Source organism: Strongylocentrotus purpuratus, unplaced genomic scaffold (assembly GCF_000002235.5).
Source record: "Strongylocentrotus purpuratus isolate Spur 01 unplaced genomic scaffold, Spur_5.0 spur5_scaffold_17, whole genome shotgun sequence".
NCBI lineage: Eukaryota > Metazoa > Echinodermata > Echinoidea > Camarodonta > Strongylocentrotidae > Strongylocentrotus > Strongylocentrotus purpuratus.
This window is the reverse complement of record NW_022145602.1, coordinates 14,847,965-14,875,786: the sequence shown is the minus strand read 5'-3', so window position 1 is coordinate 14,875,786 and position 27,822 is coordinate 14,847,965. Positions and strand designations below refer to the sequence as shown.

Sequence of the window (27,822 nt, the reverse complement as noted above, 5' to 3'; positions counted from 1 at the left end):
AAAAGCCCAGTTTCGGTGATGACGCATTTGACATCACTGCAGGCGCCTCTCCGGTGAAAAGGAGGGTGATTAAGGCATACAAATGTCTTTAAAAAGGCAAACTATGATATAAATTGAAGAAAAAAGCAACATTTATACGAAAAATAATATGCATTTGATAATACCAGTACGTTTCTGGCAATTTCGTCATTCCTAATTATGAAATTATGAAATTATCAAATCGGACATGCCCGCAATATGACGTCAAAAGCGTCATCAAGCCACGTGACCGTATTAACTCTTTTCGAGTAGCGTAGCCCAGCAAGCGTGAGAACTGTGAAAAATGGATGGTTATTATCATTTTGGGGTCAATTTAGAGATTTTCTAAAACATCAGAGGCTGGAATATTAATAAGTAGGCCTAGAGGTGTATTAATGTTTTGAAAGGCTATGTTAGTTGGGATAGAGTGGCCCTTTAAACATAAAACATTTATAAAAAACATGCAAAATGTGACATTACAACAGTGATAATATTGCACAGATGAAGTAAATGCATATATATATATACATGCAATTGAAAGAAAATTGCATGAACATTTAAAGAATCGACTCGAAAAAGGTTAAAATCACTGAATAGTGAATACATTCATGTGGAATCATGAGGCGAGAAAGGTCATTCAAGATAATATATTGACCAAGTGAATAGTAAGTCCATGGTTCAGGTAAAATCTATGGAAATTATGTATCAACAATTTATAAGTCGAAATTGCTGTGGCATGTTTGGCACGCCAGCAAATTATATAACTACAAAACATTCTTCTAATAATTATATTGCACTGCTAAGATAAATATTTGAGATTGCATAATAGTATTGAAAGTTTAAATTAATGACTCAACTGAGAGGGAACATTCAAATATGATAAGGCCTATATAAAGCATTTTACTTTACCCCTAATTTCCGCAAAGAAATATAAATGTATATATAAATAAATACGATTAACTGGAATTAATAACATAACTATGACTAAAATTAAGATGAAATACATAAATGTATAAAACTAATCATTGTCATATCAGACTCAAGGTGCATCGGCAAGATGGGAATTTAAGTGACTGCGTGCAAAAAGACACAATAACGTTGAAACGTTCGCAAACTTCCTCCAAAATCACCCCTGTTTGTGAATTTTCTTTCTATAATGCATCTACACCAAAGTAATATCACTGGGTGGAGACCATCCTTGAAAATTAAAGAGTTAATCCAATCCATGTTATCAGTTCATTTGAATATGATTGCAGAAAAATAAGATAAACAGAATGGTGACACTTAAATTAATCGAACCAATAATATGAGATTTATGAATGTTTGAAATATATGAGATCACTATAAAGCCCCCATCACACCAAACTAGTTCTCACTACGTTCTGGAAACGTCCTAAAAAATCATAACACGGGTCATGGTCGGGGCAGAATGTGTACAAATATGTCTATAATACGATCCTAGTTCGTTCATAAACAGTCCTCAATACGTCCATCTCGTCTGTACCCCGTCCACAGTTGGTTCATATCAAGTTCAGATCAGGTAAATGTGCCATTTTCAGGCAGTCCAAGACAGTCCGTAATCAGTTTAAACCCATTATTAACTAGTTCTACCTCGTAAAATACGTCCAAACCCATTTGAACTAGTTCGCCACTTGTTCTAACTAGTTTTTAATCCGTCCACCCCGTTCAGAGACAGTTCAAGTCGTCCTCATCTCGTTCTTAGTGCATTCGAACGCGCTCCTAGAGCGTGCGCAATACCGTCCTGGCTCGGGAGCTATAAAAACCCAGCGCGTTATCGCTTCTCCTCTTTCCCGTTAAACTTCAACGCTTCAAGCTTTGCAGATCAAGACATTCAACTAAACCCCCATCACACCTAACCAGTTCTCACTACGTTCTAGAAAATGTTGCCAAACGGGCTCAAACTTTGTGCGAACGGAGTGAACGTATTAGCAACTATTTACGATCTTTTAAAGAACTTCATGGACGGGTTTGGACTGGCTTGGACGGGAAGGGTGCTCTAGAACTCTGAGCCTGTTCAAAATTTCTCCGTCCTGCAATTAGACGGAGTGACAACGTACTTAAAACGAGATGGACGTACTACGAACGGAATTACCGTAGTATGAACGGAATTGACGGACTTCGATCCTACTAGGAACGTGTTTCAACGCGATGTGGTTGAGCAACAATTAGGAAGAACGCGTTGGGTTTTTATAGCACTCGAACCAGGACGGGATAGCACAGCATGGTAGGAGCGCGTTCGAACGCACTTAGAACGAGATGAGGACGAGTTGAACTTCTCTGAACGGGGTTGTTGGGTTATAAAAATGGTTTGGAATGCTTGGAAATTGATGTCAAATTTACCCGATCTGAACTTGAAATGATCTGGCTGTGGACGGGTACAGACGAGTTGGACGTACTGTGGACTGTTAATGAACGAACTAGGATCGTATTAGAGACATTAGTCCAGTCCCAGCCCGTCCATGAAGTCTAGTGAAATTTTCTAGTGCTTATAATACATCCACAGGGGCATCCAAATATATCAAAATTGTAAAGAATCACTATCCACCCAATTTTCAAAATTTCCCAAAACTTTGTATTACCTTTAATTCTAAGAGAACTTTGCTTTCAAGGTTGAATTTGCCTTTGAAGAATGAAAGTGAAATACACTTCATTTATGCTTTGTTTGGTTAGCCTCTCAACAAAACCCCCAACTATTTTTTGTAATGTCCTTCCTAATTCCCATTATACCGTTTTGTACTCGTCTATTAATGTATTTACATGTATTTACATTTGTATTTTTAATGTATTTGCTGGCATTGAATTAAACGAATTGAACTGAAGAAGAAAAAAACACGAAAAAGAGTACCTCTTCTGCATCAATGAACCTGCTCTTATTCTGCTGTATAATGGCCGCCAGATTGAGGTACACACTGAGATATTTTGGAGTAATCTTCTTTCCTGTCCTGGGCTGTGGCATCAATTTAACTGCCCTCCTGTACCCTGCCTCTGCCTCGTCCGGCTTACCGAGTAGACGGTTCACTCTCCCGATGTTGATCCATGACCCTATGTCATCTGGTTGGACCCTGTATTAACACAAAATGAATTCTGGTAAAGCCGACTACTTTATGGAGCTTTCGCATTGTTTTTATGTTACTTTGGAAGATTATCAAATGACACATCCTAGGTATATATATTAGTACTGTTGGTTTGTATTATGGAATTGTGACTTTAAATTGACATAAAATATTATTTTATCTGAAGTTTTTTTCTGATTTAAGCTCTGGTAGGGCTATCAGCTTGATACGGTTAAATACCGAAATCTTACGATAACATACATTGTATTGTTGTATTGTATTGGTTTATTGAGATAAAAATCATTGGACATGCAGCTAAAAGCTGAAATTGTTCAATTTACAGAGCAAAAAGTACATGGTATAACATTGCATTGATAACACATTGAAATATATAGAACACTTATCAAATATTGTGTATATTTAAATACGATTTACAGTTTCATTGATGATATAAAATTGTCATTCGTTTTACATGAGATAGAAAATTGATAATTAACAATTTACAGGTTCATTGCAACAGTGATACGTAGGTGGGATAACATTTAGATGTCCATACAGATAAAATACGATAAAAGATAAGATATTGAAGCTAAGTTTCAATATTGGTTGCAAGGTGATGTTCCTGAATTAAGCGAAATTGGCAAATTAATATTACATCAGAGAGTATAAAGTGAAGAAACCTTGAATGAATTAAATATAGTGATTATAAAGATGTAATGTTGACATCGACAAAGATAAATATTAACAAATTGATGGTCCTGAATTCAGCGAAATTGGCAAATTGATATTACATCAGAGAGTATAAAGTGAAGAAACCTTGAACGAATTAAATATAGTAATGATAAAGATGAAATGTTGACATCGACAAATATAAATATTAACAAGTAAATAGGCTACTTCACATTGATTGAAAAATTCTCAAGTTCTGTTATTAATTGATATTGCACATAGAAGAAGAGATACGAAAGTAGCAATCAGTAGATGAAAATGCATGTGGGAAAATAATCAAATACATTGTTTTGATGACTCGATCTTTGTTAGTTTTAGTTCAAAGATTCAAGGTGAATTAAGCAGTCTAACAATAGTGGGTATCGTTGAGGAATAATACCGGGTAGTCCGACAGAGGGGGGTGTTGAGAAGATGTGAAGAGCGTAGGCGACGAGAGGACATATCACTACGTAAGGGAGGGAGAAGATCACGGTGCCGGGGAGATTTCAACAGACTACGGGCAAAGGAATCCAGTAGTTGTTCATGACGCTCCGACATACGACAGATGGAGAGGTGCTCTAGAGCATGGTCGTAGGAGACATACTGGTCCTTCATAATGATGCGGCAGACACGTTTCTGGATTTTCTCAATATCATTGTACTGATTTGCAGTGATGCTTGGGGACCAAAGGGGAGATGAATACTCCAAAAGAGGACGTATGTAGGATGAGTAGATGTTGACTAGGTCACAAATTGGGACGGATGCCTTTCGAAGACGACTTATCATAAATACATTTCATTTGATGTTTTGTCTGATTCAAGCTCTGGAAGGGCTATCAGCTTAATGCATACCCCATGATGTGAGCCCTATAGGACACTGCTAGAGAAGTCTTGCTTTTAAGAAATTATGTTTCTTTTGAACGCAGACCTTGATCTGTCACAATAACTTTATAGGAAAGGGTTTTAACTCCATGGCACACTTACGTTGCGGCATTATTGTAATATATGAAGGCATCTTCCCAGCGGTCTTCTGCTTCCAAAGCGTGACCTACGTTGTTCCACAGCTTAGCGTTGTTCTGGGTAACCTTCAGGGCCGAGCTGAAGAGAGAATATTCACTCTCCCTGCAAAAGGTTCCATCAAATGAACTAGTGGATAAGCCAATATATTTCTTTCACAAAATTAAAGGTTATATTCTTCGCTCATAAATGTTGCGAAAAAAAAAATTCACATCAGTATCCTATACAGTGCGTCCCAGAAAAAACGAAACCGAGAGGTATCGATGTTTTATCATAACTTAATCACAACTATAATTAATGAATGATACATATTTGGAAAGCTTAGAGTCTCCTCGTTCATGTGATGCTACTCACGTGATGCATATTTCACGCATGAGTGATTAAAAGCAATTTGAAGGAAGGAAACCAAAAAGACATTTGGCGTGCGGTATCTGAATTTCGAAGAAAAATTCACATTTCTAGAAAGTTGAGTTTCTGCCCTTTTATATGACACACTCAATCAGGAAAAATGAGCGAGGAATGACAAAGTTCTGTTTGTTTAAAGTAGTGCTTGCATTTCCATAATTTTATTAAACGAATTCGTTTTCAATGGCTGCCTGCCGTATCAATAAACGAAATTAACAAAAGACTTAACTCCGTTTCATTGACAATCAGCCGTAGACGAGAGTCTTCATGCATGGCTGGTTGTCAACGAAACGGAGTTAAAGTAGATATTCATTGATTTTAAAAACTAACTTTATTTTCATTATTGCAAAGTTGAAACTTTGATTCGATAAGGTTATCAAAATTCAATGCTTGGGAACATTTGAAGTAATGATTATTATAAATTACAAAACGCTTAAATACAGCCCCGGCATAGCACCTGAAGAGCTCTCCGAACGCTGCTGAGATGTGTGAGATCACAGTATGGACATGACTTGCACAAGCAGACGATGCCCCATGACATCTCACACATTTTCAGTGGCTGTGTTTTCATCTTTTCTTGAATTCTTTCTCTTACTTCACTACCGTCAGGCTAAATGTATAATCTATTGCCTCACTCTAAACCCCGCGCATGGTTTTATTTTGATGACAAATGCAGCGATACAAAAATAAAGGAATCTGTCGCTTGTAAACAAAATAAGACGCCATTGTATATTCAGCTGCACACACCGGGGTATGTTCGGCGTTTCAAGAGGGAACAAATGCCATTCTTAATATCTTTCCGGGGGTTTTTCAATTTGAAAGTCTGGTTTCTTTGATTGTAAATTAACCCCTATCCTGTGTATTTACAAGCAAAAGATTTTAGTTATCAGAATCGAGTCAAATCCCCTTTTGAATGGTTTGACATGCCATTACATTTATATACACTAAACTCATTATAATTTGACAAATAATAGCTTTGCAATTATGTTCATTCTCTATGGGATGTCGTCTGCTTGAACAGTGTTGGTCCATATAGTGACGTCATTAAAACATCGTTACTTTTCCGGCGAATCTCTCGTATATCCCAGCTGCTATGGAGGTGGTTGTATTTGTATTTTTATAAATCACCCGATATGTTGTTGACCTATAACGTGTACGATGGCCATCTGTTAGCTTACCAGTTTCTAGTGATACTTTAGTTGACATATTTGTGATTTTCTTTGAATTTCACCTTTAAGTCTTTTGTCAAATCTGCTTTTTGCTACGGCAGGCACCCAGTGAAAACGAATTCGTTTGTTAAAATTATGAAAATGTAAGGGCTACTTTAAACAAACAGAACTTTGTTATTCCTGGCTCATTTTTCTTGATTGAGGTATCATATGAAAGAACAGAAAATGAACTTTCTAGAAATATGAATTTTTCTTTGAAATTCAGATACCGCCCGCCAAATTACTTTTTGGTTTCCTTCCTTCAAATTGCTTTTCACGTGAAATATGCATCACATGAGTAGCATCAACTGAAAGAGGAGACTATAAGCTTTCCAAATATGTATCATTCATTAATTATGGTTTTGATTAAGTTATGATAAAACATCGATACTTCTCGGTTTCGTTTTTTTCTGGGACGCACTGTATAACCAATTAATGGGTGAATAAGGCATTCAAAAAATAAATCCATGTGTAAATGAATTGCAACTGCACACAACAAAGGCCCAATTGGTATTCATTGAGCTCTGTGTTATAATCAGATAGAGAAATGTGAAGAGTATTAATAAGGCACAATAAGAAACAAGATGAATACAACTTCCCATGTATGTATGCATGTTCATGGATGAGTGATCCTGTGACATCTGACCTCACGAACCCAAAGTTCTTATTTAATCTGTTCTTGTTTGTACATACTTGAGCCCAGTCTAGTCAACATTAGTTCAATACCATCTATAACTTTATTTGGAAAAATGCATATAAACGAATGGACTTGAATAACGGTCAGCGCGCGCTAGCGTTCGCGAAACAGACAAAGTTCTCGTCACGCTTCGGATTCGCGTATGTTGCATGCACGTGAATACTGTGGTCGCGTCGACGGAATCGTTTTTATACCCAATTGGCCCCGAGTCACGCCACAGGAAAGACACATAGTCTCGTCATGCTACACCCCCTTTAAGTTATCACAGTAACACAACATTTTTATGACCCTATGATCTTTCATCTTTGACCTCTTACACCCAAAATCTAATCAGTTCATCCCTGCATGTTCATTCATATTTCATCCAAGTCTGGTTTGAATTGCTTCAATACTTTTCAAGTAATTGTGGTAATAAAGTATTTTCTGGCATGCTTCAACACTTTCATGACCCTGTGACCTTTTACCTTTTCTGTCCAAAATCTAATCAGTTCATCTTTGCATGCTCATACCCACTTGATTGAAGTTTGGTCAAAATCTGCTCAATGGTTCTTTATTTACCGCGCAAACGAAAAGACGGACGGAGGACCAACCGAAAACATAATCCCTCTGGCACCGCCTTCGGTGATGGAGGCATTAAAAAGTTACCTCGTTATATCTGAAAGGCCTAAATAAAATACTGATACATACTGAAAGTTAGCTGACAAGCAGCTAATTAGGGGTCTTGAGTGTATGGGCCCAAGTTTTTTTTTTAAATTTAATTTAATTACAAGGCCGAACTGTAAACTTTCTATAAATTCTCGTTATTTGGCAAGAAAGATCTTACGCACGTGAGCTCCAGTCTGACAAAAAAAAAAAAAAATAAAAAAAATTGGGACGTACCAATCAGGATTCCTTTGGATAGTTTTCCCAGCATGCAAGAGAAGGATGATGGCAAAGATGACACCAACGACATACCTCATGGACCTTCTATGGAGATAATTTTTTTTTGTTTTTAACCAACAAAATATATATTGCACTTACTCCTCATTATATTATTAAATGTGTCACAGTTTACCAAACTAAATATGCAATAATGATAATGGAAATTAGGATGAAGAGTTGTGAAAAACTTATAACAGCTTCACAAAAATATTACTAATTACTAATTAAACTAGATGGATCTTCCGCAATAGAGCGATTTAACAAACCACAACAGAAGCAATTTTTCAAAGTTTGATTGTAATCAATTAACAGGTTCTCGGAATATAGTGATTACAAGCTATTGAAATCCATTAACAGGTTCTCAGAATATTGTGATTACAAGCTATTTTTCATATACATGTACACGTATGACCCCTTTGATCTTTGACCTCATGACCCTAAAATCTAATCAATTCATTCATTGGCTGTGCCAGATACATACATGTCCTGAGTTTGACAGTAATCCATCCATCGGTTCTAATGATAATGGGTTCACAAGCTATTTTTGTATACATAATGAGCCCAATGACCTTTGACCTCATGACCCCCAAATTCTACTCACAGCCTTTTCACACACAGCTAAAATTCTATAAACATGATTAGTTTAAAGGGCTTTAAACTAATCAGCTGTACATACGACATCATTCACACACAGAAATTTCGGTGCGATCGTTAATCGTTTCGTGATTAACTACTGCTCTTAAAATGCGCAGTAGTGCCATTGCGCATTGAAGGTCAGGTCATATCAAACAAAGCACACGCTCCATCCAGTTTAAACACGTTTAAACCGTTCACACACAAAATGTCAAGCTTTCTAGATACGAACTTCGTATCTGCAGCCTGCTTTGAGGGGCGTATCTCTCCGAACATCGTATAAACGATGTTCACACAGGGAAAATTTTCTTTAAAGGTGTTTAAAACTGTTGAGTTAAACATGTTTATACTAATCATCTCTAGATACGATGAATTTAGCTGTGTGTGAAAAGGCTGTCAGTTCATTAGCTCTGTAAGATACATACATGACCCAATTTATAGCAGAGCCATACAAATTAAAATATAGCATAGGGGAAACTTATCAGTACTTTTTCTATACAAACACCAAAAAGTTCCAGTCATGAAAAGGGTTCCAGTGACCAGAAGGGAATACTTGCAAGAAAATTGATTGAATCAGTATCCTACCTATTTGCTTGTAACCTCTCCATCGCTATGGCAACAAGCAAACAGTATCCCATACTAGGAGTGTAGAGCACCCTCTCGGCTACAACGAACCCAACTGGGAAAAACAAGTTACTAGCTGGCAAGAATGGCAGGACAAGAAACGACAAAGCCTGTAAAATAATGTTTGAAGCAGACAGAGATAGGAGAGATACATGTATCAATGAAAACCAAGCATTTTAAATACTTTAAGGCACAAGACATAGAGTCTTCAAGTTCAACAACATCCCATTGAAATGCTTGCATTAAGTTTAATACGCGTTGCAACGGGATGTCGGTGAAGTTGTACTTATGACGGTTTTGTGAGACGCTGTCCTGGTAGACTGTATAGGACCCGTGCTGTAAAGTACTAAAGGCAAAGGAATAACATGATGAACATGCAGACTATTAGTATGTCTTCATCTAAATTACATTTCTGTATCTCATCGACACACATGTGCTTGTGCTTAGGGACCTTTTTTACAAGAAGATTATTTCCTGATCCCAACTCCTATTCATGTATACATATATACACCAGAGGTTTACAAGGAAAAGCGCAAACGAGGATTAAAGGTAGTTCCTTTTTGGCTAGCTTTGTGACCAACAACTATAAGATGGTTGCCATGACATCTGAATAATCTAAAGTCAAACATTACAGCATACAGAATATGACCTTTGACCTTCAAACCAATATCTTACTAGTTTTATCCTTTCATGCGCTTCTACATAGCCTAGGCGTATTTGAACCAAATTTTGGATAACATCCCTTAGACTGTTCTGCAATGAAGTTACTAGAGTAACCCAATAATTTCAGACATAACAATGCATCCAAGTTACTTTATAGTACAGTGGCGACCACAAAAAGATGGAAAACCTCCAAATGATTATAATGCATCTCCACACTTCTAAGTGGAGACATTAAAAATTGAAGAAATCAAATATAGAAATTGAATTTACCATTATAAGTTGGCATGAAATTTTCTCTTCTGCAAATACTGCATACAGCACCAGTAGAAAGAGGCAGGTCACCAGTAAAAGGGTTGCCAGGTTACGAGGGTCACTGAGAGAGGTCACCAGTGGGATGGTTCCCATCGTCCAATCACAGAGCAATGTTGAGGGACAGAGGAGGAGCCAAGCGTTGACTGGCAGAAGGTATAAGTGGGTCAGGCGACGAGTTTGGAAGGGCGACAGGGCAGCTGGGTTATCAAATCTTGGTATAGAAATTGAAAATACCAGGAATTTGATAGGGTGTGTGACATGAAAGATGGAACAAAAATTACAGACAAATGCGTCAATGCTAAGATTACGTTAAAGTATGGTCCCATCCAATGTTTTTCCTTAACAGTCTAATAATAATAATAATAATCTTTTAAAGTCCACTCCAAATTCTATTAAGTTAAACCGAAAACGGAAATTCTGTTTGCCCAATATTATTGATCTTGAGCCCGGCAGCCAGATCGACGTTGCTCTATCCCTTATTGTTGAACGCCAAACAAGGTAGCAGCAACTCCCGTCTTTTAACGTCTTTTGGTATGACGCGGCCGGGGTTCGAACCCACGCCTCCCGGGTGTGAGGCGGACGCTCTACTGACTGAGCCAACACACATTGTCTAAACCGTGTAAAAGAATAAAGAACGCCATCCCATAAATGGTATTTAAATTTATAAACTTATCTCCATTTACTCCTGTATTATTTCATAGATCAACCATACTATATCGTTTGTTGGTTGTCGGTATAAGTGAGGGAACATGGGGGTCCTGCTACAGCACACTCATTCAGAACATGCTCAACAGTCTGAATCTGACCACATGGACACAGGTCAGAGTCTTTGAGACCCCAAGGGGAGTGTTTCACACAGACTAAGATCGACTTTAAGTTGGACTTAACTATGGCAGGCTGTTCATGTCACTGTTTGCTCTCACCATTTACTGGCATTGGTTACTCGAGGGACGTACAAATCGTGGTCACAAATCTACAGAATGTATATTGATAAAGTTGATAGTTCATTATTGAAGGAAAAAATAGTATCTAAAGATCATACTTGAGATCGAGACCAATGGTGAGAGCAACCAGTGGCATGAACAGCCTGCCATAGTTAAGTACAACTCAAAGTCGATCTTAGTCTTTGTGAAACACCCCCAGAGCTTCATGCTAGCTGCATTTACTCCTGTCAAGAGTACTTATGGGAGAACTAGGTAATTTCCAACACTATCTGAATTCCTAAATTCAACCCTAGAAGACATACTATACCTACCCCTAACCGTGACCAACTACCCAAATTGTAACCATAACTTTATATTTTTGACAAGCTAAAGCCTAGGGACATTATTGCCAAAGCAAATGTTGTGTCACTTCATTGTTACCTGTCAAAGGAGGGCAACTTTGCCCCCATGATGATCATCCGTCCCCATAGTAACAGCCCCGACGATGCTATCAGGAATCCCAACCTAGGAGCAGCCCTCCACAAAGCCTGAGAGTTTGGTGATGAGCTCCGTGATGTCTTTGAACCTCTCGATGTGGGATGCTGCATAAATGCCTTATGTGAGAACTGGACATACAAATATAAAAAGTTACGAATAAAAGAAAGATTAAGCGAGAACTTACCATTTGAAGTTTGATCTTTATTATGAGAGTGTCAGGGAAGAGATTACATGAGATCCCGCCCTTCGCGCATGCGCGCATACTTCGAAGCACCCAATGTGACTGCTAAACCCATAGAAAGATGAATGGTATGGTATGGTATTTATTTCATTCTTCATAAAAAACATATACAGTATATACAGAGTATTTAAAAAAGAAAAGAAATTTGAAATACATAAATGCATGTAGAAGGGTAACATTATAGATGATATGAATACAATAACATTAAAAAGGAAATTAGTTAAGAAAGCAAATTTATGTCGAATGAGGGGTCAACAACCAAATAAAAGAGCATTTAGCCTTGTTGAACGTTGACCCCTACAGAAAGTACGTAATTAACATCACATTAAGAAGAAAAAGAAAGCAGGTGGAAACAGTAAAAGGGAAAAGGAATACATAATACAAAAAATATATATACAAATATATACGTCATAAATCAAATATGATATTCAAGTTGTTGAATACAAATTTAATAAAAACAATCGAAAGGAACGTTTAAAACTATTTACGGAAGGTTGAGTATTTAGATGGTTAGGAATCGTGCTCCATAGATGAGGACCTTTATAAAAAAAAGTATTCTTTAAAATATTAGTTCTAACTTTTGGCAGATGGTATTCTACAGCATTACGTGTATTATAATTATGTATATTACTATTTAAAACAAATTTTGATGTAATTGGAGCTGGTAATAAACCTCTAGAACACATAAACATAAATACTGCAATTAATGTCATAAACGTTTAGGAGATTTAACTGGGAAAAGATTGGCAAGGTATGAGCATGATATGGTGAATTAGAAATTATCCGTTAAGCTTTTTTCTGCAAAACAAATAGTTTAGTAATAAAGTAATCATGACTGTTTGACTAAGCAATATTACAATAACTGACATGGGAGAAAATCAATGCATCATATAACATAACTAAAATATGTCTTGGAAAATGTCTCAAACGGTAAATAATACCAACAGCTTTGGCAACACGATTGCATACGACACCAACGTGTTCATGCCATGTTAAAGATTCATCGATATGAACACCTAAACATTTCACACAAGAAGTACGATTAATTTGATGACCATAAAAAGTGATTGCAAAATTATTTTCAATACGTCGTTTAGTGAATACAATATATTGGGTTTTAGCAACATTAAAAACTAGTTTATTGTTGATCAACCATTCAATTAATTAGCAGCCTTGGAGGCAAGGCCCTTTCGACCCTCCCCCCGATCTCCTTTTTTCCCCCTTTCTTCTCTGCTTCCACTTCTTTCTTTCCCTTTCTCTCCTCTCTCCCTTTCCCTTCTTTTCGTTTGCTCTCTCTCTTTATGGGCGAGGGAGGGGGGGGGGGGGGGCAAGGCCCCCTGCCCCCTACCCCAGATCCGCGCCTACTGCTGTCCTCAGACCATTAGGTCTCTCTCTCTCTCTAAGTGCCATATCGTTTGACTTTGGCCATCATGCTGTTCCACAACCCTCGGCTCCTAGCCTTCTGTATTAGTACCACTCCTAATTCTTTCACTCCTCTCTCTTCCAACAATTTCTGCAGACTGTCCATCCAAAGTATCCTCCTTCTTCCCCTACTTCTTCTTCCCACAATTTTCCCTGTCAAAGCAAGATTCTCTAGGCCTTCTTTACGTGTAATGTGACCCATGAACTTCAACTGCCTAATCAACATCTCACGTATCAATTTCCTTTGCACTCCAGCTCGTGTAAGAATTTCCTCATTACTAACCTTGTCAGTCCAGGGAATTTTCATCATTCTTCTTATAAAACACATTTCGCAACTTTCCAAACGCTTTTTAGTATCAGAGGCTAAAGTCCATGTTTCACTACCATACATAAGTACTGGGTAGATGTAACAATTTAATACTCTTTATCTGGTCCTCATACTCATTGTTCGATTTGTCAGAAGTTTGCCTAACTTTGAAAATGCAGATTTAGCGAGAGCTATCCTTCTCTTGATCTCTGTCTCACATCTGGCATCCTCGGTGATCATGCTGCCGAGGTAGTTAATAATCTGTTCTTTCAGTTTCAAGTTACATTTTGGACTGCTCTCTTGGATACCACCAGGCACTTTGTCTTGGTATAGTTGATCTCTAGTCCCATTCTCTCACTTTCTTTTACAACTACATACAGGAGTCTCTGGAGATCTTTCTCTGATTTAGAAAATAAAACAGTGTCATCAGCATATCTAATATTTGTGATTGAATGGCCACCCACTTGTATCCCATTTTCATCCTCCAATTTTCTTAGAATGATTACACTATACATTTTGAACAGGTCCGGCGACATAACACAACCCTGTCTGACTCCCCGTCTGATGTTAATATATTCACTACACTCTCCTTCTACCCTGATGCATAAAAATGATTCCAATATAGACTTTGTCGCAGTCTTAGATCTGTCCTATATATATCAAGCTTTTTCAGCTCTTCTAAAAGTTCTGAATGTTTTACTTTATCAAAAGCCTTTGAATAATCAATAAAAAACATGTACACATCCTTTTGCATTTCGACTGCTCTCTCCGTTATATTTCTAACCACAAATATTGCATTTCTTGTGCCCGCATCCTTTACGAAACCAAATTATTCCCTTCTTGCTCTCAAAAGCAAAATCCTCAAAATAATCTTAGTGATATGGCAAATAAGGCTGATTGTTCTATATTGCTCACAATCCACGGATCCCGGTTTCTTTGGGAGAGTAATGAAAATGGATCTGCCCAATTCATCTGGAAATGTTCCGTCATCATTATATTTTGTTGATAATTTCTGTTAATCTATCAACACCATATTCCTCTAATGCTTCAAACATTTCAGTGACCACACCATCTGGTCCAGCTGCTTTGTTCTTCTTCATCTTTGACATTGCCCAACGGACTTCAAATTTAAGAATTTTCTCCCCTTTGACTTCATCTACAAAACTCGGAATTGCTTCCCTACTATCTTCAAAAAGTTCGCCAATGTATTGCGTCCACCTAATCATTTTGTCCTTCATTTCAAATAGGATTGACCCATCTTTTCCTTTGATACAGCCAGGGTTTGAACAACCAGACTTTTTACCTGAAATTTCATTTATTCTTTGGCGTTCAGGTCTCCCATGACAATGTCATTTGATTTGCACTGAGATTTATCTTTATCTAAGGAATCGTAAAAGGTGTCAATAACTTCGTCAGCACTATCTGATGCCGTTGGTGCATAAATCACTATGATTGAGATGTTAAAAGGGTGTCCCTGTAATTTCACTAGGAGCACCCTATCACTTACACACCAGTGTCCCAACACACTCTTTGAGATATCTTGATCCAGCAGTAACCCCACACCTCTTTCATGCTTTTCACCTCCTGCAGAAATCAATCTGTACTCATCTATCACAAACTCGCCGTTATTCAGCCATCTTGTTTCATTTAGTCCCTATATGTTGACATTTAGCCTCATCATCTCTTGTTTAACATTTTCCAGCTTGCCGCTCTGATACAGTGTTCTCACATTCCATGTTCCAACTCTGATGGTATTCCCATTGCGAACAGTAGCTGGCTGACGGTCGGGGCCCACCTGTCGCCCATGGGACACCCTACCGGGCGAGGTGCTTGTCCCTTGAGGTTGACGAGCCCCCTTCACGCCTTTGTCTTTTGCTTTAGAGTTGTGGTTCATCATGATTGTTCTTGGAATAATAGTGAAGTGGTTTTCCGTTGCCTTCTTCACCGCAGTATGTAGCCGTATCTGGGGTTATCCAGCACGCCGCCAGGCATTATCAGAGGTTCACCGTTGTCCTAAAAGGATCTTCTGCCGAAACACTCCTACTCCATCGCTGCTGCCCAATGCAGAGCAAGCTATAGGCTTATTTAAATGCGGCCTAAACGTTTTAGGAGATATGCAAGTTTGTATTGGTCCGACTCGTGCCACCCAGTACCACCACCAGCCCCCCCCCCCCCCCCCTGATGCTGAATGGTCCCCTTTTAGTCGCATTTTACGACACGCAGAGGATACGTGGGGGTATTCTTGACAGGCCCCACCCCAGGTACGGCTTTAAATTACCAGCATTTTGTCTTGTCAATCGAATCTCAAGAATTTCCTGTGATTATACTCCAGATTATGCATTCCGTTTCAGTAAGACAAAATTCTAGAATTTTGTTACAATATTTTGCCTGTAGTTATTGTACAGGATATGTAGGCTTTTAGACAGCGTAGTTTTTGTGTCCTTCTTCCTTCTTTTTAATTGTATATTTTTGTTTCTGTTTCTTCTTGTGTTCGTAGCTTCCCTGGAAAGGGCTAAGGGTCAATTTCTTTCTTCCTTCATGGTAACTTTAGGAAATACAGCAGAGAAAGTGGAATCATTTGTTCTTAGATTAAATCTCATGTCTTCTCTGTATTGTATCTTTTGATCACATATTCAATAATAATAATAATAATCATAACAATAATAATAGTAATAATAGTAATGATAATAATTATAATAATAATAATAATAATAATAATAATAATAGCAATAATAATAATAATAATAATAATGGAAAAAGTGTCATCTGATGCAATTTTACACTATTCTTCACATACCTTCTGTACATAAAATATTTCATAGATGCAGCATATGCCAGCCACAGTAATGCCCTGTTCTTTAGAAGCGGTTGCCATGACGATGAGCAATGCCGACCAGCTCATGTACTTCCAGTCTGTTAAAACACAAATTAAAGGCCCAAGAGTAAAAATTATTAAAAATTTAATTGGCAACATATATAATAGCCAAGATATGACTGATGTAAGCTATAATGAGAAGATTGGGATTGGGTAGAAAACTGTGAGTCTGGTCTCAGCGATTAATTGACTGTTATTTTGATTTTGATTTGATTTATTGGTTTCTGCATCTTTTTTTTTTTCTTTTTTCATCATACATTTTCATGAACATAATATGGTTTGATACGATATTTTAAGCGTATATTACTTTATACAGATAATAAAAGAAATTAAACAAATATTGTGATTGCGTAATTAACATAAATTATACGCACGAGGGCTACAGAAATAAGCAAAGTAGCTTGACGTGCCCGCAGCCCTCAACTTACATACAACAATATAAAAAAAAAATATAAAAAAGAGTGACTTGCGGAGAAGAAAAGGAAAGGGGAGAGAAGGAGCGTTGGTAATAATACAATAAATCTCATACATCTGCTGATTGAATGTAGGTTCATTCATGGATGGAAAAACGATGCTAGGTCATGGACGATTACACATCATTGTTGAATGTACACTGTATACCCCCACAAACATTTCTTTATCAATATAATGATTCACAACGAATGCCCAGGCACAGGATATTATTATGAAGACAGAAATTATATTGTAAAAATCATTAAAAACCAGACCCTTTTACGTAATTAAAAATATATTTTGCAAGCAGTTCCAAAAGGTTTCATGCCACTTGTAAAATAATTGAATTGCAAATGACACAACACTGAATTCTCACAATTCACCAAAGTTTCTGTGCCATGATAACGGACGTCGTTTACAATTCTCAAAAGTTTCTGGCTTAAAATTAATCTTGTGAACAACAAAAAAATAGATAACATGAAAAACTTACCCGTGGTGCTATTGGCCTCGGCTGCTTTGACGTAAGCCATGAACGATAGTAGCATGAAGATAGAGGACAGTAGTTCAGCTCTTCCGACCACTCCAGTAACCTACATGTACATAGAAATTCAAAGAATAAAATATGATTATTGATTTACAATCGAATGAAAAAAACACAGGCCTGTCAGATCGAGTAAATAGGTGCTAGTCGTGTAGTCCCGTCTGTACTGTATTGCGTGGCAGGGAATAGGCCATTTTCGTAATGTAATCAAATTTAATAAATAAGTCTTTGTGAAGTTCCTCAATACAAATTATTTCATTAACCTGTCTAGTATTCGCAATAGTCAGAATGCAAACTACATGTATTAAGTGTGGCAACAACTAATGTATGCAGATTTAAAGATACTATGTCCCTTTTGCAGCTAACATCAAATTATGTAGAACTTTGCAGGAATTATGAATATGTCATGTATGTCCTATCTGTGAAATTTAAACCTTAGCAGTGTCTAATATTCAAATTATGCGAGGAAACCTGTTTACTTGCTAGACTTCACTGTCAGACACTATTGAGTGACTGACTGGCTTTTTTTCTTCTTGGTAATAACATACATAAAATGAGCTGTAAAGGGTACATAGGCATTTGTCTACACCAATAACCCACTTCTTGTAATGGCCAAAATTAAACTGATTGAATCTTTGCGCAGCATAAAACGTACGACCATTCGGTAAAATGGTCTGAACTAATAGATGTTATTTTCCCACTCAAAGACATTTTCAAGCCTCCCTTTTTTACGGAAGTTCTAAATTAGTATTATCTTTCAAATGCCGTTGGAATTTAACCTTTTCATATTTCAAATACAATTATTCTTATCAGGTGAATAAATTAGTTTGTATCGAGGCACTTGATTCACTTGGGGCGTCATTGAGAACGCCCATAGATTAGGCCAAAACCCGTTCTGGATTTCAGTACCTCAGCGGTCGCCCCGATTTTACTATAGTTGCTTCTAGATTTTACACACGAACCGCAGATTCTCCGTCCGCAATGAGTTTGCGAAAACTCCCTTATATCACCAGGTTTGAAGCCCATAAAACCAGTAGACTGTAATGGTTTTTGACAGAAGGCGATAACGTGATCATACCTCGAGTGGTTCTTGAGATATTGCGTTAATGAGAGAGCGGGACGAAGGACTAGCCGAATTTTTTTTCATGTCCTCTTACCGAGGTGTTTATTTCACATATTTCACATTTCATATATATTTACATCAATTTACATTTTAACATGATAAAAAAGACAAAAGTAATTAAATAAATAGTTATAACCTTCACATTTCTTGAAAAATTTCTTTGTGTTTCGTCAATAAAAAACTTTGTTTATTTGCTATGTAATATCGTAGTTTTAATTTGAAATTAATGAACAGACTTTTACTTGTAATCTTAACCACCACACCAAAGTTTGATATACATTATGCATATTATGTATTGTCCTAAAATTAACATGAAGTTTATCACAAAGTTTTCCTTTTTTCAATAAAATAACCTATAACTAATACTTTTTCATTAATATTTATTTGTTCATGAAAGTAATTATAATATAAGTTTTCACCAATTTTCCAAAAAACTGTAATCTTGTTAAATTTTAACAAGACATGAAAAGTAGTTTCTGTTTCTTTACATATATCACACAAGACATTTTTCATTATACACCATCTGCATAAATTATATTTTGATGGAAATATATTATGCAATATTTTTAAAATTAACTTGCTTTATCCTATTATTTCCCATTTGTTGAAATTTAAATGGAATACACTCTGTCAATTGAAAGAAACAGGTAAGTTCAAGTAATATTGCCAGTAAAGTGTAACATTTGGTTTTTGAAGTTTGAAGGAGGGATAAATAACAACGTTTCGTCTTGAAACGAGATATATCAACAAAATCTCCTGTAGCTATGTCGATTAAATTTGAATCGTTTTGTTTACTACTTAATTGAACATTCTTTAGAACGTATAATTTATTTAACCAATAGCATGGGAAATATTTCTTCAATTTTGCGTATTCGAACTCAAATAATAATTGATGATACCAACTTTACTATTTAACAGAATCGAGTCTTTCCAACTACCATTTGTAATCACGTGCTTTGAAAACAATAAAGTAGAATTCTTGAATCTAATATGACTGTTTGTCCATAATATCTCCTCTTCTATTTCTGTTACATCAACTAAACCTCGATATTTAAATTCTGACCATGCAACAAGAAGATTTTGATAAAACTCTGACAGTCCATTTTGTATGCACAGAATTTTCATATCTTTCTTATTCAAATTATATCGTAAAATATCTGGAAAAATTCCAATCCTGTCAATCCAATATTTGAATAATGATTTCCATCTACAAGTTTGTTCATCCAACAATTTGCTTATCCAAGATGAATACAAAGAATTTGTTTTTGATTCCATGTCTACCATATCAAGACCACCATCTAGCTGTTTATTTATACAGACATTTCTTTTCACTCTTTCTCTTTTTGAACTCCAAAGAAAAGCATTTACACTTTATTCAATGATTTTATAACAACTTTAGGAGCAGGTACTACAGTTGCCGTATAAACAATTTTTGAAACGATTAAGGCTCTAATGACAACCACCTTACCATAAACGTTAATATACTCTGTTTCCAGTTTTTCAATATATTTAGAATTTTTTTCGATTTTTTTTTTTTCATCCCAAATTAAATATCATTTTCCCTTTTTTTCCCGATATATATTCCCAAATATTTTATTGGTTGTTCAGTACTTTCCCCACATTCTCCATTTGCATAATCTGTATTGATCTTCATTACTTTAGTCTTATCCCAATTTACTTGAGGTCCTGACACCGCTCCAAAATTTCTGACCCCTTCCTTCACCTTAATCAATGATTTTGAACTATTTACAAAAGTGGTTGTGTCATCTGCGAATTATAATACTTTTAATTCGGACAATACAGAACCTAATAAATCAATTCCTTTTATATCTTCGTTTTGTCGGATCTTACATGCTGGATATTTAGCTACAATAACGAAAGTAAAGAATACAATGGACATCCATGTCTTACCTCTTGCTCAATAAAGAAACACTTCGACTTCCATCCGTAATTCATCACCTTTCCCTTTGCATCACTATACAAATTTGAACCCATTTAATAAAACCTTCCTGAAAGTAGATATTCATTGATTTTAAAAACTAACTTTATTTTCATTATTGCAAAGTTGAAACTTTGATTCGACAAGCTTATCAAAATTAAATGCTTGGAAACATTCGCAGTAATGATTATTTAAAATTACAAAACGCCTAAATACAGCCCCGGCATAGCACCTGAAGAGCTCTCCGAACGCTGCTGAGATGTGTGAGATCACAGGATGGACATGATTTGCACAAGCAGACGATGTCCCATGACATCTCACACACTTTCAGTGCCTGTGTTCTCTTGAGTTCTTTCTCTTACTTCACTACCGTCAGGCTAAATGTATAATCTATTGCCTCACTCTAAACCCCGCGCATGGTTTTATTTTGATGACAAATGCAGCGATACAAAAATAAAGGCATCTGTCGCTTGTAAACAAAATAAGACGCCATTGTATATTCAGCTTTACACACCGCGGTATGTTTGGCGTTCAAGAGGGAACAAATTCCGTCCTTAATATCATTCCGAGTTTTTTTCAATTTGAAAGTCTGGTTTCTTTGATTGTTAATTAACCCCTATACTGTGTATTTACAAACAAAAGATTTTAGTTATCAGAATCGGTTTCATATTCCCTTTTGAATGGTTTGAAATGCCATCACATTTATATACACTAAACTCATTATAATTTGAGAAATATATGTTCATTCTTTATGGGATGTCGTCTGCTCGGACAGTATTGGTCCATTATGTGACGTCATTAAAACATCATTATTTTTCTGGCGAATCTCTCGTATATCCGAGATGCTATGGAGGTGGTTGTATTTGTATTTTTATAAATCACCCGATATGTAGTTGACCTAAAACTTGTATGATGGCCATCTGTTAGCTTTCTAGTGATACATTAGTTGACATATTTGTGATTTTCTTCGAATTTCCACTTTAAATTGAAACTTCTTTAAAGCGCGTAGTAAAAATGAGTGGCTAACATTGTCGTATGCTTTTTTAAAATCTAGAAACATGATAATACGAGGCAACTTCTTATCTAAACAATAATCAACAACATCCTGAGTCAGTCTGACATTTTCTGTTGCTGACCTTTTTTTTAATAAAGCCGGTCTGATCCGTGGAAATGATACCATCTATAACATTTTGTAATCGTTTTGATAAAAATTGTCACATAATTTATAATCTACGTTTAAGAGAGATATAGGTCTCCAATTATCTAAAATTCTTTTATTTTCTTTTTTATACAACAATGTTAAAACAGCTTGCCTGGACTTCCCGGAAATATAATGCATCCGGCATCACCTTCGGTGGGCGTTGGTGGAGGCAAGAAAATGCTTGAAAGAAGTAGACCCTATCACGCACTTCAGTGTAAATAACACCTAGGGGTGTTTAATAAAGCTGGGGGGGGGGGGGGCGTTTCATGAAACAATTAGTCGGTGGTTTTCACCCACTAATATCATGTTCACCGACAATTTAGTCAGCGCTGACTAAATTTGACCGATCACAGTCCTAGAAAAAAGTCGGTGACAAAAGAATTGTGGATAGGAAAAGTTTTTAAAGGAAGTTTAAAATCATTGTGTTACAGCTAAATTTACAGATTTCTCTTGTAAATTACTTCTAATTTTCTATTGAAGACTACATATACGTTCATATGTACGCCACAACTGCACATGCATTTCCATGATTTTAAGCGACTCAGCTTCTTTTGCGCAGGCATTTTTTTAGAGTTCCAGGCATAGTTCTGTTTTTTTTTATGGCTGACTTGCGGCGGTCGTGATGAGATCAAAGCTTGGAAGCATGATACTTTTGACAGAGTCAGGTGCATGCATGTATTATGGTACCGTTCAATGTCCATATGTAGTAGGTCCATTATTAAAAGATTTCGCTTTCACTGGCTGCCTGCCGTAGCAATAAACAAAATTGACAAAAGATTTAACTTTGTTTCGTTGAAGATCAGCCATAGAAAAAAAGACCTCATGCATGGTTGATTGTCAACGAAACGGTGTTAAGCCTTTTGTCAATTCTGTTTGTTGCTACGGCAGGCTACTAGGGGAAAAGAATTCGTTTGATGAAATTATGGAAATGCAAGCATTACTTTAAACAAACAGAAGTTTTTATTCATAGCTCATTTTTCCTGATTAAGGTGTCATACTAAAGGGCAGAAAATGAACTTTCTATAAATGTGATTTTATCTTTAATATTCAGATACCGTCCGCCAAATGACTTTTGGTATCATTTCTTCAAATTTATTTTGATCACTCATGCGTAAAATATGCATCATGCTAGATAAAATATCGATAATTCTCGGTTTTGTTTTTTACAAATTTATAGATTTAAGAGGAAGTTGCATTTATTGACTTTCAGTATTGACACTAAAAACTTATTGAAGTCAAGAAATGTAGCTTCCTTTTAAATCTTTAAATTTGTAAGTCTGTAATCAGGAGATTCATGTATTAAATTGTTTTACTTGATTTTCATTGATGGCATTAATCATAACGAGACGAGTGCGATATTTAACATTCAGAAATGATGCCAAAAACTTGAATGCTGATTCACTGTGATTCAAACTGATTTTGGAAATTAAAGTCCACAAATTATGTTACTGATATTAAACACTCAGAATTGATGCCAAAAAATAGAATGCTGATTATGATGATGCGATGTAAAGTAACACTGTTTTAAAATTGAAATGTTTAATATCATGTATAATGAGAGAACTCTGAGTTTTTCACTGTGATTCAACTGATTTTGGAAATTAAAGTCTACAAATTATGTTACTGATATTTAACATTCAGAATTGATGCCAAAAACTTGAATGCTGATTATGATGATGCGATGTAAAGTAACATTGTTATAAAATTGAAATTTTTAAACTACATACTTTTTAATATCATGTATGATGAGAGAACTCTGAGTTTTCACTGTGGTTTAAACTGATTTTGGAAATTAAAATCCACAAATCATGTTACTGAATTTAAAATGTCGTGGATTTTATGTTATTTGCATAGTGTGTGAGTGAAGAACTTCAAATCAATGCTAAATTTAGAAATCAGGCAAAATTATCATGGTTTATATTCTTTATTGACAAATAATGGTTACTTAACAGCTGTTAAACAAAGAACAATATTGATCAGCGGTTTAGTTAAACCCTTAGTCCAAAAGTTACAACCCTAGTTGAATCCACCTTTGTTTTAATCAATATTGAGTAAAAACATGTACTTAATAACTTAGTACATATTTTTACTCAATATTCATTGAGCAACTAAGCGTTACCCAGAAAATATCATACTCAATATTTGAGCAAAAAATTGCTCATACAAAATATGTACTCGTTAATTGAGTAATATTTTTACTCAACAGATGAGTAATATTTTTACTCAACAGATGAGTAGATTTGTTACTCAACACAAGCTGAGTAAAGTTTACTCAAAAGTTGAGCGGTTCCCTTTTGACTACTTAAAAGAGTACAATTTTACTCAACATTGAGCAGTTTTCATTTAGAGTGTATATAATAAGAAAGTTATGGATTTTTGAAAATGTATGTAAAATTATGGAACAATGAGAATCATAACACAAATTGCCAAGATGGTTATCAGTTTGTGACGTCATGTCCTCACTATTTATCAATTGCTCTATATGGTTTAATCCCATTAATTTCCCTTTTTATTCTCCAAAACTTGATTTCCCCATGCCTTTGCCCAGGTTATATGATTTGTATCATATTGCGTGCGTGACATTTCACAATTTTTTTTATGAACTTTGAAGAATTTGTACTATTTTTTCTGAATATTGTATATTCATAATTATTGATTTTTATATAAATAGTTTATCAAAATTCAAATTTTTCATGATTTTAGCTGAAAAAAATTACTCTATATTAGTGCATCCACACAAAAACATATTACTCTTAATCTAACTTGGATGCTGGTGTGAAGAAATAAGATTCTTAAGGAGAAAATAGGAAATTTATGATATCAATATAAAGAAAATAATTAGTGGATAGTGAGGACATGACGTCACAGACTCATGAGTGAGTTGCCGATTTGTTTAGTGATTTCAGAGTTTTTAATGTCAAAAATTCATAACTTTGTTATTAGTTATCCGATTTTGCTCGGACTTTTTTTGATAGGTTAGTCTGATTTTTTTGCTTCTATGGAAAGTAAGTTATTTTTGGAGTGGATTTGGGATTTAAGTTCGCCTTAGGATCTTTGAGAAACACCCCTCAGGCGAGAGGATCGAAGGGCGAGAAACATGAAGATCCATCCCTCAGAAAAATTAATTTATGGAATGACCCAAAATAATTTTTTGCAAACAGTACCTTGCTGCAAAAGGGGGCCGTAGGTTTCGAAATTATACACATCACTCGGCGAATCTGGTCAGGTTAATAAAAGGGAAGCTTTTGGAGTTTCATGTTGTGAAAGATTCTTGTTTTAAAGAATGATTAACATACCGCTTCAGTGTGAACTGCATGTACAGCAAAGAGAAGTGATGCGTTGACACTGCTCTCTTCATCAATGATCTTTTTAGCCGCTTTCAAGAAGAGGACGCACACCGCCCAGTGCAGCACCACGTTCAGAAGGTGATAACCCCACGGATTTAATTCTCCAAGAGCGTAGTTGAGACGGAAAGTAAGAACGCACAGTGGACGGTATGACTTGTGACTTTCAGCCTGTTAGTTAAAGGGAAAATAAATGAGATGAAGTCTTTTGAAACTGTTAAACAAATTTATCATGATTTCTGGTCTGTATACAGTTACTGCTCAATTTACTCCACTCCATGCATGATACAGTATATCCGTCAGATAAATTCCAACTGACAATCGACCCCTCAAACCACATTCAAACTAAATCTTAACATTCTGGCTACTGAATTTTAAAGTAAGTTTCTCTACTTTGGGTGCTAGCATGAGGCGTATAGATATTGAAAGGAATGTCTGAATGGGAGAAAGATAGAAATAAACGCATGTACACAGTTAACATACAAGGAATCACAAAGTTCTGTGGTTTTCACGGGCTGCCTGCCGTAGCAACAAACGGAATTAACAAAAGACTTAACTCCGTTTCGTCGACGATCAGCCATAGACGAAAGACTTCATGCATGGCTGATTTTCAACGAAACGGAGTTAAGTCGTTTATCAGTGATAACGAACTTAAACAAATTATGGAAATGCAAGCATCACTTTACACAAACGGAACTATGTTATTCCTGGCTCATTTTTCCTGATTGAGGTGTCATATGAAAGGGCAAAAACTGGACTTTCTAGAAATGTAATTTTCACTTTGAAATTCAGATACCGTCCGCCAAATGACTTCAAATTGATTTTAATCACTCATGCGTGAAATATGCATCATATGAGTTGCATCAAATGAAAGAGGAGGATATAAGCTTCACAAATATATATCATTTATTAATTATAGTTGTGATTAAGTTATGATAAAACATCGACATTCTCGGTTTCGTTTTTTCTGAGACGCACTGTATATATACACATGTAAATCATCACAATCAGCATGGTCGGTGTACGGAAGTGAGAGGTAATCATGTTGAAACTTCCAGTTGTTGAATTCAATCAAGGAGTATAGGCCCTATACATATATTCCACCGAATGCACAATCCGCTGGTAGTTGGTAGTATCAAAGCTAGTCAAGATCAGCCCGGGTCAGTTTGTAGGCGAAGACACCATAGAGCTTTACCGTACCACGCACATTACCGCTAGACCCAATCACCGTCATCTCCGTCCAGGCGCGGATCGAGGATGAAAAGAAATTTACGTTTTCTTTTTTGTTCACGGGGGGGGGGGGGGGGGGGGTTAGTATTTTTTTAAGCGCTCACTATGCCACCCCAACCCCAACCCCAACTGAGCTAAATATCGGCAGGCACGATTTTCAAATTTCAGCACACTAAATTCCAGATTGATTTCAAATTTGGGCCTCTCCCCCTAAGAAATCCTGGATCCGCGCCTGTCTCCGTCAGATGTGTGAGTCAACTCAATTATAACGAGGTTTATAGTTACCTACCTCGTGCATTGGCGTGCCCCAGAAATCATTAAAAAACAAATTGAAGATGGATGAATTTGGTCTGAGGTCCTCGTTCTTCACGATCCCTCGTCGGTCGTCAAAGGCGAATCCACAGGAGAGGGCGTTAGAGTAACAAGCAAAGACCAGAGCCAGAAGCCCAGCAGAATAGAAAAACTCACGCTGGGAGGCTGTTGCCATGACTACCATTTCTAGTTTTGTCTTTCCGTTGATTTCGACCTAGGCAACTCAAGAAGCTGATCGAGAGAAGGGATATAAAAGAATTGCTTCAAACACAAATTTGTAATGTATGTTCATCAAGGCATTTTTTGTTATAAATGAAACTTGTATTTGTTCATGGTTCATCGATCCCTATCTAAAATATTAAAGGGCGGGGAACGTCATTTAAACTGGGGTTGCAGCAGCAAAGAAAGGCACTTTCTGGAAAGGAAAAAAAAAGGGGGGGGGGGGCTACAAAGCGCAACCTCAAAGTGACAGTGGGAGATAAAGGTAAAAGGGGCACTTATCTAAGTGAAATTACAACAAAAATAACAAGGGGGACTTATCACATTTTAAAGGGGCACTTATAGAGGTAAAAAGGGGGCATGTATAAGAAAGGGAGGGGCATTTATTAAAAAGGGAAAGGAGACCTGGCAAAGTAAAAGGGGGACTAATATTAGAGCTGAAATTTTAAAAACGGTAATCATCAGAGATGAAAACAGGCACTTCTCTGAAGGCCATAATGCAAGTATTGCAAAGGAAAAGGGCATGTGTCAAAATAAAAAGGGTACTTATCAAAGGTAAAAAGGAGAACTTATCGCGCCTAAAAAAGGGACACTTATAAGAAGGAAATGGGGGCATTTATCACAAACGAAAAGGGGCTTTTGTGAAAATAAAAGGTGCACCTATCAAATTAGAATAGGGGAACTTATCGGAGGTGAAAAGGGGGAAGGGCACTTATTAAAAGAATAAGGGGCACTTATCTGAAGTAAAAAGGGCACCTTTCCTATATAAACAGTGGAGGCACCTTGCTCCCCCAGCCGCCCATACATTGGTCCTTTAAATATTTTGTCAACATTTGGGGATAATTACATTATAGCATTTTGTGCATCGGAACAGTAGCAGGAAACTTGCATAAAATGTGAAAGAAAAAGATTCTT

The 27,822-nt window shown here is 36.4% G+C and overlaps 1 protein-coding gene across 1 annotated transcript in view; it reads right to left on the bottom strand.

Moving 5' to 3' along the window:
- The window catches only part of LOC583985 (protein O-mannosyl-transferase TMTC3-like), a 35,024-nt gene extending 8,161 nt beyond the window's left edge, over positions 1-26,863 (bottom strand). Inside the window, exons 1-11 of the mRNA XM_030988247.1 lie at positions 26,666-26,863; positions 25,099-25,317; positions 17,489-17,588; positions 16,468-16,583; positions 15,489-15,633; positions 11,644-11,899; positions 10,238-10,490; positions 9,266-9,414; positions 8,006-8,092; positions 4,784-4,921; positions 2,885-3,101 (exon numbers count right to left, since the gene is read on the bottom strand). Coding sequence (XP_030844107.1) covers positions 2,885-3,101; positions 4,784-4,921; positions 8,006-8,092; positions 9,266-9,414; positions 10,238-10,490; positions 11,644-11,899; positions 15,489-15,633; positions 16,468-16,583; positions 17,489-17,588; positions 25,099-25,317; positions 26,666-26,863 — 1,878 coding nt within the window. The remainder of the gene's footprint in view (positions 1-2,884; positions 3,102-4,783; positions 4,922-8,005; positions 8,093-9,265; positions 9,415-10,237; positions 10,491-11,643; positions 11,900-15,488; positions 15,634-16,467; positions 16,584-17,488; positions 17,589-25,098; positions 25,318-26,665) is intronic.
- Between the last annotated feature and the right edge of the window lie 959 nt (positions 26,864-27,822).